Source organism: Notothenia coriiceps, unplaced genomic scaffold, assembly GCF_000735185.1.
Source record: "Notothenia coriiceps isolate Sejong01 unplaced genomic scaffold, NC01 NC01_scaffold00037246, whole genome shotgun sequence".
In the NCBI taxonomy this organism is placed as follows: Eukaryota; Metazoa; Chordata; class Actinopteri; order Perciformes; family Nototheniidae; genus Notothenia; species Notothenia coriiceps.
This window is the reverse complement of record NW_011369947.1, coordinates 6,942,273-6,954,439: the sequence shown is the minus strand read 5'-3', so window position 1 is coordinate 6,954,439 and position 12,167 is coordinate 6,942,273. Positions and strand designations below refer to the sequence as shown.

The window sequence follows — 12,167 nt, the reverse complement described above, 5'->3', positions numbered from 1 at the left end:
CAGTTCAAGACGTATGTAAATGTACTTAGTCATATTCCTCCAATGATTGTGTGTGTGTGTGTGTGTGTGTGTGTGTGTGTGTGTGTGTGTGTGTGTGTGTGTGTGTGTGTGTGTGTGTGTGTGTGTGTGTGTGTGTGTGTCTACAGCCACCCCCTGGGCTGCGTGTCTTTGTAGTAACTGTGTGGAGACGCGAAGCTGCCGGACTTGTGACGGTGCATCAGAGACCAGAAAGAGTTGAAGAGCATGAGCGGCAGAGGCCTCTCCTTCGCTGCCTTCCCCTTCCTGCTGCCGGCTCGGTCTTTAGCCCACCTCCTCCCTCTGTCCCTCTCTATCCCAGCTCTGGTCTTCCTGACCCACCCCCATCCTCTCTCCCTCTCCCCTTCCGTCCCCAAACTTCTCTTGCTGCCTTTCTTTGTCCCGATCACTTTCTGTTTGTCTCCTTCCCGCTTCCTCCCCGCTTTGCATCTCGGCTGATTCTCCCTCTCTCCCTCACCTTCGAGCGGTTTGACGATCTGGAGTTTGTCGGGGAGGTAGGGCCCCCGAGTGGTCCAAAGGTGGAGGTTCCCGAGGGACATGATGCTTTCCGAGGGGGTCATCCCACTCTCCTGGCCCATGGCGTCGTGTAGACCTTCGTTTCCTCCTCGTTTCCGAACCCTCTCCTCTTCAAAGAAGCGCCTCTCGCTCAGGTTGTTTTGTCGACGAAGAGAAAGGCGGCGCAGGGCGAGACGAAGGTCCTCCGCTCCCGCTGCCTTCTTCTCTCGACCCTCTGAGCTGCTGCCAGAGAGAAACAGAAACCAATGTTACTCAATTACATCATTAGAGACTCTTCCCAGCCCAACCATGCATTGTTTATCCCCCTACTGTACGTGGCACTCGCTCTGGGACACGCTACCGCAGCCTCCCGGGTAGAACCAACAGGACCACGCACAGCTTCTTCCCTTCAGCAGCCAGACAGCTGTCAATGAACTCCACGCTGTCCCACACTGCTTAGTGTTGTTGTGTGCTGTGCTGAAGCGCATTGATCCTTATACTGTATTTACCCTCAGTGTATTTATTCTTATTTATACATTTTACATTATTTACCTTTATTTGTATCATTTATTTTGTTCAGACGGCTGATTGAAGTGTATTTAACTGACTGTTTGCACTCTGGTTAGACCCTCCTAATTACGTTTACTCCGCTTGCATTATGTAATGAAAATAAAGTAATCTAATCTAATCAATTAATGAGGATACATTTCATGTATCATTCTGTTGATGCACATGTAGTTTTCCACAAATGGAGCAGAGCCTGCGAGCTAGTTCATGCAATCAACTCGGGCACAAATGATGCATACACACGAGGATATAACTCTCATACAACCAACCAAACACATCCTGCTACACGTGGGATGCGTATAGGCTATACAGTAAGTGAGTTGTCTGAGTGAACCAACATTTGAATAATCCTCAATCCTCATTTTAAGGATCCCTGAGAGGAAAGTCAGGGAAACAGGTGAATATTTTTGGTGTTGTTGTTAAGTGTTGTTCTTGTTGTAACTCATTTGCACTACTAACCCATGTTCTGAATTGGAGAAAATGCATTCATCTTGTCATTTAAATTCAAATGCACTTAGACTCTTGTGGCTTGAAATGAGTATTACAAAGAAAGACAAAGAAAACATCTCCAAAAAAGTTTTTTTCAACTATATTTACAACAACAAAAAGAAACCTAGAAAAATGTGATTGCAAGTCTCGTTCTTTAACCTGGCAAAAAAAGAAAAGTTCATTTGTTGTCCAGATATAAAAATAATCTTAAAGAACTGAAAGCCAACATCGATCACTTTTTTTTAATTCCTTTTCTAAAACACAGAACAGTAAACAAACAAGGTTAGACTTAGTAAATAAAACATTCCCTCTTGCCTCTTATGCATTACATAAATTAACAACTCCCCTTTTTGCTGATGCCGATGTCTAAATGTCCTCAAAATCATCTTCCTCTCTACTGTATTAACTGCATGAGCCCTGCTCCCCCTCACCTGTCCTGATTGGCTGCCTTCTCCATCAGGATGCTCTGCGTTCGGTTGTCGAGGGCGACGCTGTCTCCGCTGACGTCTCCACCGTACATGCTGCTGTACGGCGTGGAGAGGCCGCTGGACTGTGGAGACGTGCGGGCCGACAGAGACTGGTTGGACCCCGGGATGTTGCTGGTCGGAGTCAGAGAGCGCTGACGGACCGTCTGGTTCACGTTCTTCACCGTCTCAAACACACGCCTCCGGTGGACTCTGAACACAACCCAACACACGAGAATTAGCCAATACTGGGTGCGTTTAGTGAAGGGTTGCTATTTGAATGTTTGCAAGCTTTTACTCTTATGCTGCATTCATGTGATATGAGAGTAATCCAGAAAATGTACTTCTCCAATGGGAAAATGTATATTAAATGTCTCCTATCATGCTATTCTTAGGTATATATTATGGGTCTCAGATACAAATATATAAAAAACATGTCTATGATGTGTGGAGAATTAGCCAATAATGGGGGCATTAAGATAAGATAGGACTTTATTTATCCAGAAGTAAATTGTTGTGCCAGAGTTACAAAGACACAATAAACACAGCAGCATAATAATAAAACTGTACCCTAACGGTGCAGTAAAAAGAGCAATTAAATATCTACAGGAAACAGATGGTCACATAATTAATGTAAATATTAACAGTATTTAGTAGTGCAAAAAAACATAGTGGCAGCTATGTAATTGCACGTTATTATAGAACATTATTAATAATAATGATATTGCACATGTTGTATAGCAGAGTGTTTTGTAATGATGGTAATGGTATTTATATTACACATAGTGTTGGTGTGGAAGTTCTCAGTTCCCTCTACTGTTATAGAGCTTGATGGCCACTGGGAGGGAAGACCTCCTGTGAGGCTCCGTGGTGGTCTTCGGTGGTCTCATTCTACAGCTGAAAATGCTCCGGTAGGAAACCAGTGTGGCATGCATTTAGTGAAGGGTTAGTGTGTGTATGTGTGGCAAGCTTTTACTCTTATGCTGCATTCATGTGATATGAAAATAACCCCCAGAAATGACTTTGCCAATTGGAAAATGTACATTAAAACCCCTTGAAGTCGGTACAACAACTAAGAAATCAGTGAACGCTTTGGTAGTTGAGTTAACCACATATTACGCAAAACAAAAATGGTAAATGTTCTGCAAATGCCAAGAAACGTTTAATTAACTCATGTAAACCATATACAGTTTGTGCTCATATGTTTGTATGTTTCTGTCCATGTTGAGAGACTTTTATTAGTTAGAAATTCATTTTATTAGCATTAACTCCGAAAACAAGCCAGGTTAGGCAATATTTGAGTGGTTTTAGGGAATATTCTGATGCAGCAACAGGAGCGAGACACAATCACTAATATAAACAATATTAACAGCTACCAACATGATGTTTAAACACTCTGTGCAATATAATACAACACATCTTCTTTGAGGCGTCCATGTTGTTTCCGTATTACAGCTTAAAGCTCACATGACTTCCTAATTATATTTATGTAAAGCTTGTTTTGTCTAAAATACATCCAGAGATTACAGAGCTGCAGCAGACTACCCACTGTTTAAATTGCAATTTTAATTCTCCAAAACATATTTTTGAAAAGTTAAACATCCTGGAAAAGGCTACCTGATCACTTGAAATCTTCACCACTTTTAAGAGAGCTACCAAACCCTGGTTGATTCAGCAAAGAACCTGTCCTCAGATCTGGCTTTTAAATGTAATGTTCAAAATGTGTTTGTGATTGGATCGCAATCTATTCTGTAAAACGTCACTATTTAAATCTTCTTGCTTCATAAAACTCCTTTTAGTTAGTGACAGCTGTTGCAAACTAGCATTAGCTATACACACAATGATAGCAGATCAAATTGCCTATGTTTATGTATGTGTGTTGCAGTTGTCCATACCAAGTTCACGATGAATAAAAGCAAATAAAATAACAAATGGGACCATCTGAAGAGCTCACGAATGCAGCATTAGTCCATACGTACTTCTGTTCCTCGCACTCGGGGTCATCCATACTCAACTCCTTCCTCATCGTTCCCTCGATCTCTGCTGCCAGAGAATCCTGAAACACAAACAGTCCATGTGAACAATTGGACAACAATCATGCACGCACGCACTCACGCACGCACGCACGCACGCACGCACGCACGCACGCACGCACGCACACACACACACACACACACATACACACACACACACACACACACACACACACACAGCGAAACCTATATTTCGCAATTGTACAGGTGTACATTACATGTCACTATGTCATTAAACGCTCCACCCATTAGGGATAGTTTGACGTTGACTATTTATGGCCATTATTAAATGGAAAAACTGACAAATGGTTACCACATTTGATCGGGAACTGGGCTAACAAGAACATACACATTACCATTTTTACAACATAACAAAAAATTCGCATGGACCACTTTTAATAGTTATCCAGGGTTAAATATCAGGGGGTGAAATATATAATTTTTTCAAAAATTCGAACAAACCAATGCAGGGCCCGGAGCACCTTTCACCTTTCATTGCTGATGACTGGGTCTGGTCAAAACAAAAACATTTTATCCTTCAACAGAATTACTTTCGGACGTGATTTAAATGCCGTTGTTTGTTCGGTGTTACGTTATTGGTTTTCCGGTGTTTTCCGTTGGCCAAAATTTATTGTTTTGTTTTCCTTGATTTCCAATCTGAGAAATTTATTCTTCGAAAGTGTTCATTATTTATATGGATTTGTATTTGATTTTTGATGTGTTTGTGTATTTGGTTTGTCTCTTTGGACGTTGAAGATTCACCTTTTTCCTTATCCCGGATTTGCTTTTATCTGGTATTTGTTTTTGTGTCGGACACCCATTGTTCAATTGGTGTTCAAAATTTGCAACATGAATTTCTATGTTGTCTAAGGTTTATTGTATTTACGTTTGTGTATACGGGTGTTTGCATCAATTGGGTTGACCCAAATTGTCTTGAGTGTGTCTTTGATGTGTCTTGATTGTGGACTCTTCATGGCTCTCTTGCGGACTGTTTTGTCTAAGTTCTTGGGAGACACTGGTTGACTCTTACGTGTGTAAGAACATTGTCAGGGGGCCTTCCACACTACGCCCCTAACCTCTCAGGCCCGGGCTGGACGAGGTTAGGGTCTTAGAAGCCATGGACGGGATGGGACCCCCTCCCTGTTTTTTCGGACGCGGTTTTAGGTTACCACAGGACCCGTTGCCGTTTGTCGAGGTATATGGTATTATTGTGTGTGTGTCGAGTGTTCTGTTCCAATTAGCTCGTTCTTATCTATCCGCCCTCCGGCCTTGTGAACACTAACGTGGTAGGCCTTACGAACCCTCAAAGAGACATGAGGACACATCACTGTTATTTCCTTAGATTAGATAGATTAGATGTATACTAGCCGAGAAACGAATAAATTTGGCGGGACACCCCCCCGACAAAGATCCAACGTCACCCTCTTACTTCCTCGAAAAGGGTTGTTGGAACCACCGTTTCGATTTCTACGGGTTCCGGCGGAGTGTCGCGCTTCCATTGAAGGTGTTTTTTTTTATTTGTTAAGGAGCGAACGGGTCCAAGTTTGTTGTTTTGTTTAACTGTAGTTATTCTATTAAACTTTATGCAGACGGAACGATTGTCGAGGTCCTCAACCTACTCTTCATGGACCTCCATAGCTCTACGAACCGTACTTCGAGTCCTCCCTCCGAAACTTCTTGGAACTCCTTGTCTTGAGGACGTCCTTGAGCGGCGCGGTAGGAGACCCTGGATTTGGGCTACCACTCGCTCACACACACACACACACCACAACACACAACACACNTAGCAAGAAGGCTAACTACCTGTAGCAACACCAGTGCTATATTTAGCTTCGTCTGGTCCATAGACTGGTCTGATCCTGACGTTTAAAAAGGGAGGCAGGGGAAGCTAAATATAGCACTGGTGTTGCTACAGGTAGTTAGCCTTCTTGCTAAACCAGCTCCTTGAAAAAGAGCAGGCATACTGCCTTCCTCTGTCCTCTAACTCTTGCCTATGTCAGGCTGATCAGGTCCGAGCTCTGTTACTCTCAGCTTTCCCTCCAGTGTCCTCCTCTCAAAGGGGGTTTCTTTAAGTGATTAAATATCATTTTCATGCTCCATATTTGTTATCTAGTTTTGTATACACTCCGTCTCCATCTAACTCTCTCTCATTCAAACGTCAATCTCTCACTCTGGAGCTCCTGCTGCCCCTTAGTTGTTGGCGGTGTCAACAGCTGCTTTGGGCGCAGTTTGGTGTGCCCCGAGCTGCTCCTATCTGTTGCATTGAAGAGGTACGGACTGCACATGCACCACTTATAACGAGAGTCAATGGCCAAAGATTTCTGCGCCCCAAATAGGAAACACGTGACTTAACGGTAAACAACTTTCATATCGTCTGATAGCTGAGTTTCTACCCGTTAAGTGGGTATAACACATTAATAGGTTGTTAAATGTTAAGAAGCCCTGGTTCAGTGGTTCTTGCAAGATGTTGCCGGTGCAACAGGTTAAAAAAGAAATGTTCAAAAAATTGTTTTAATTAAAATATTAAAATATTTTGAATGACAATTCCCACAATGTGGGAAGAGGGGGTGGCGCCCCCATGGGCTGGCCGCCACTGGCCGCATGTCATCCCCTCTGTCTTCCCCTGTCATAGCTGTTTGCTGGTTGCCCAAACAAAGTATTAAAAAAAACTCTTATACGACCACCTGGGTCAGATAGCATAGCTCACACACAACCCACACGGTCGTTTTGTGAACATAAGCAAAGTATAATGTTTCATTTCCTTTAAGTTAAGTTAAGATAGAAAAGGTGTATGAAGCAAGCTGCAGCCTGGCAGCTGACATGGGGCCTTTCATAAAGTGGAGAGCTGTCATCACAGCCGCATCTCCTTGAAGTGCTAAAGGAACACAGTACCTGAACATATATGCAGTTCCACAGACACACACAGACACGTGAGGAGTTCTATCCTGAGATATGTGGTGCTGGAGTGGAGTTACTGTGACAGTCTGGAGTTGATACGATGAGACCCTGAGGGCTGAGGCAGAAACTAAAAGACATTACTGTTCTGACAAGGTCATCCACAGTGACACACAGACACACACACACACACACACACACACACACACACACACACACTGAGGTGCACTCTGTTAAATGTGCCATCACACTCGTTGGCTCGTTGTCATCTCTGTAGCACTAAACCATGCCTTTCTTGTTCTCTACTTTTGGATTGAGATCAATCATTTATAAATTATTCAAAACTTTACACCAAAACTCATGAAAATATGTCACCCTTATTCTTTCCAGTGGTGGACTGTATCTAAGAACATTTACTCAAGTACTAATTTGAGGTACCTTGACTTTACTTGAATTTTTTTTTTTTTGCCACCGATATCTTATGACTCGTCACTTTACTTTTAAGTTAAGAATTTTACGTAAGGAACATATGAAGAACAAAATATTGAACAACATATCGTATTACCTGAAACAATTAGTGGGTTGACCAAAAAAACAACTGCCTGATTCAGATCAGTCATTTTATGCTTAAATACATTTAATGGTTCTGGCTTCGCAAATTTGAAGAGTTGCTGCTTTTCCTTTTAATTATTTTAATTTATTTTTGATATGGAGATCTTCTGCAATTAGCACTTTTACTCTCAACACTTTAAGTGCTTTTATTTAAAGAGGTCCTATTATGCTTTTTGGGGATTTCCCTTTCCTGTAGTGTGTTGTATAGGTTTTTGTGCATGTAAATGGTCTACAAAGGCTCTAATCCCTGCGTTCCCTCCAGAGGAACCCCACCCCCGCCTGAAACACCTCCATGGGACTCCTCAATTTACTTCTGGGAGATAATGACATCATTATGTAACACTTGCACTTCTATTGGCTAGCGCTCCAACACATTGTATGTGATTGGTTAGGGGCTTGGGACATCTCTAAGCGGTTGACCAATCACAACAGAGCCAACCAGCTAACCAATCAGAGCAGACTGGGCTCTGGTTTCAGACAGAGGGTGAAAAGAGGTGTGAGAATGAGAAAAATAAAGACCTTTTTGAACATTTAAGCATGGAAACATGTCACAGTAGAGGCACTAAATACAAATATGAACCTGAAAATGAGCAGAAGGACCCCTTTAAATACTTAAGTACCATTTTTAAGTGTAGTATTGGTACCCTTACTTGAGTGAAGGATCTGGATACTTTTTGCCACCACTGGCTCTATTCCCTCCCCTCCTAAATCCCTTCTGAAGTGATTAAGTGTGAGTCTGACAAGTCACTTTCAACCAATTATTAAATAGATTATATGCCAGTATAAAGATACTTTGCTTTAGTTTCCTAATTGGCCATTAGATAGTGGAAGTTGATGGTCCTTGGTCCATGGTGCTTCCACTGAAGGGGACGGGTCGATACGTGAAGCCGCAGATCTCAAAGAGGACAGAAAGAGAGGGACGAGGGAAGTGGCCGATCAGACGTCTGGGTGAAAAGCTATCTGTCAAATGAAGCAATATAGTGCCTCGAGTACCATCTGTTTTTGATCATTTATGTTCCTCATGAGGGTGTGAAAGAGCTGTCACAGCCATTGTGTTTATTTATTTAAAAAGATCCTATGAATATAACCTATTTTTCTTTTTTTTAAAGTGTTTTCTCACGTGTGCTCACTGTAAATACTGTTCATTGTCACTAAACTGTCGGTACTGACACACTCATAAAGATATGTGTAGTGCATAAACACGAACCACACATCACTGTAAGTAATGCGGTTTACATGTAATGAGGCTTTTTTTTTCCAAATACAAATACAGTTATCAAATTTAACTTAATAGCATGATTCTGTGTGTTTTTTACCCTCCACATGTTATTGTGACTCATTCAAGACACGACAGTCCCAGACAGGAAGTCCTTATTTAGCCTCATCCAGCAGATGGTGCTCATGAATAACTCAGAAAACAGAAAGACAAACATTTTGTGAAATATATGTTGAGTTTTTCCGTCTGTCCACATTGGCGCAGTCATAATCCATTACTCTTTCACCATCTGTATCTCTTGTGCTATGAGGGATAGGATGACGGCTGCTTATTAAACCTCTATTTGTTACAGGGTGAACGAGAGGTGAGCAATAATGAACAAATGCCACTTGAGGCCGCTGGGGAGTCCAATTAGAAGAAATTAGCTCTGTTTGTGAATGCCACAGACGTTTTGTACCATGGATATTTGTCCTCTTAGCTTAACATTTTGCTAATCTTATTTATAACAAGATCAAATCAACATCCACCCTCAGGTACAAATGAAATCCTCTTCTGGGCACAGATGGTCAGATTGTAAGGTGGTGTGTGATGTACCCTCAGAGCCCTGCCTGATATTAATTACCCTCACGAATACTATCTTTAATGCCCAAATTCCAGGCATTCGGCCAGGCTAAAAATAAACCTTGCATAGTCTGTTACAGGCCACATTTTGTCCTGTGACAAATGTTGATCTCATGTTAAACCGGAGCATTTGCGGATTAATTGCATACCAGATATTTAATCATTTACTAAAGTAAGGCCAGATGCAACATGTTTGTTTGTCTCCATCTTGACAGTAAGGAAGCCGAGAACAGAAAGCACTTTTAAGACGACGAGGCCCCTTGATTAACGAATGGCACAACATACAGTAAATGTGTCATTCTATCTAGGGGTTCATTTTCCTTTTGGGCAAAGCTTTTTCTTTACTGTTTCAGCAACTTCCTAGAGCCTTGTTGTCACTGTGAGTTTGCCAGGCATCCAAAACATAAACTACCAAGACATAGTCCAGTGCAACATTCTTTTTTAGCCACCATTTAACCAAATAAGATAATTGTAAATTAGGGGTGGCAGTAGCTCAATCTGTAAGGAATTGGCTTGGGAACCGAAGGGTCGCCGGTTTAATAACAACTGAATTTCAACTGAATAAATGAAGGGTCTTGTTCTCCTTCTAACAGGGTTATACAGGTGCTGATTTTGATTGCTGATTCCCCCTGTTTTCAGTCTTTGTTTCTAAGCTAACCGGTTGCTGGTTCCTATTTGTCACACAGAATGGATTATAAGTGTACTCAAAATGTTGAAAACTGTCTCTTAAATGTGCTGTTTCCTAAATTATAAGCTTTGAAACTTTTGCTGCTATGTTATGTGTTGATGGATGCAAGAAGAAACTATATTATTTGAACAGAGTCCAGAGCATCAAACACAGAAACTGTGCTGCTTTTACCACAAGTTCTACTTTTTCAGATGCCAGTGAACTGCCTTTGAATTGACTGAAGCTTATCTGAAGTTAAAGAATGGAAAGTTGGAGACAAACAGTATTCAGAAAGAAAACAGTACATCGAGCCAGTTTCATAGACAATCCAGGAAGAGCTCGGACCATCTGCTCGTCACCGTTGCTGGATCTTCATTACAGACACACTCTTGGAGCTCATGTTCCTTTCATGAGTGTGTGGCTTTTTCCATTAGAACACTGGACCGGAGCACTTGTATACATGTTTGAGTGTTCAAATCACTCCACGTTTTAGGCTGCACATACATTCGCCTTTGGACCTTTTTTTCACTGGCACACCTATCCACATCCTCACATCTGCTGGCACACACACACACATACACACACACACACACACACACACACACACACACACACACACACACACACACACACACACACACACACACACACACACACACAATCATTGGAGGAATATGACTAAGTACATTTACATACGTCTTGAACTGAAGTACTATTTCACATACTTGTACTTTACTGGGTATACTTCTATTTCACTACATTTTAGAGACAAATACAGCATTTTTCATTACATTTGTTCAACACTCATAGGTACTATCTCATTTTCACATATAAAAAGACATGATATGTTTTATGATATGAAGCAGTTTTTAAACTACTAATCTACCCATTATTACAAAAACAATATGTATTGGCTCCACATTGAACAATAACAACATTAAAATAATATGACAAGTATTTTGCTTCTATGAATTTGGGCCCCTGTCCCTCTAACATCCTCTGCACGCGCAATTGGTTATAAGTCAATACGTTTTTATGTTTAACCCTTCGGTTCGATCACATGTAAATATTTGGGGAAATGAATTGAAAGCTATTTTCCACATTGCACCCATATTTCACCCTTCTTTTACCCATGTTACAATTTAATTACACTGTTATTACACTGTTATTACACTGTTATTACACCCATGTTACACTTTTATTAGACCTAAATTACTTTTGTGTTAGACCCATATTGCACCCACGTAACACCAGTATTACATTGCACACGTAGCCTATGAAATTACTGTATCCCCCCAGGATACTATGACCATTTAAGGGTTTTAAACTGACTTTAGTATTAAGGTACACTTTTTGCTTCATTTTGGAGAGGGCCATATGTAACATCATTGAAAAGCCCCAAGTGTAACGCTCAAGTTTAAATCCAGTCACAGCGTTGTATTATCCCCGTGTGATTCAGTCTGTTTGCCTTTGCTGCCCTCTGCTGGTAATAATTCAAACTTCATTTTATAAGCATATTCTAACCATAGCAAACAATCCATGATACATGTATTTCAACTTTGTCGTTTGCTTCTGTTTACATCCATTTGTTATTTGTGTTCACATCATCGCATTTATTCTTTATGTGTTTCTCTTTCTTTGTGTTTCTTTTCCATTTAATTTTTATTTACAACTTCCTTTGCTCATTCTGTCACTGCTTCCTCTCTCTGTTTCAAATTCACATGGCTGACTAATAAAAACCTTCTCTCATCTCATTTCTCCTCCATTTCATTTTATTCCTCTCCTCTTCATCATATTTTAGTTTTCTTACCATCTTTGTTTGTCATTCTGATCTATGACATTTTTCTCCATTGCTTATTAGAAAAAGGTAAAGTCCAAAAGCCCTTATCCTAGCGCTTATTGTGATATGTTTGCGATATCTATTTTATAACAGCAGAATAATTATCAATTTGTCCTTGCACCAATCACAAAACACATTTTATTTGCATATTGACTGGTTAATGTGCCATTTCATTTGTGTTTTACGACAGCTGTATTCGTCTACCTGTGTTGTTAGACTGCCAAGGCACACA

The 12,167-nt window shown here is 41.0% G+C and overlaps 1 protein-coding gene across 1 annotated transcript; it reads right to left on the bottom strand.

Moving 5' to 3' along the window:
• Window positions 1–140: 140 nt before the first annotated feature.
• Window positions 141–6,369, bottom strand: LOC104966342 (trafficking kinesin-binding protein 1-like). The gene is made up of 5 exons (XM_010795531.1): window positions 6,255–6,369; window positions 5,888–5,943; window positions 4,031–4,107; window positions 2,019–2,264; window positions 141–774 (listed from the first exon to the last, which is right to left on the bottom strand). The coding sequence occupies exons 1-5, from the start codon at window positions 6,367–6,369 to the stop codon at window positions 141–143; spliced, it is 1,128 nt and encodes a 375-aa protein (XP_010793833.1).
• Window positions 6,370–12,167: the final 5,798 nt, after the last annotated feature.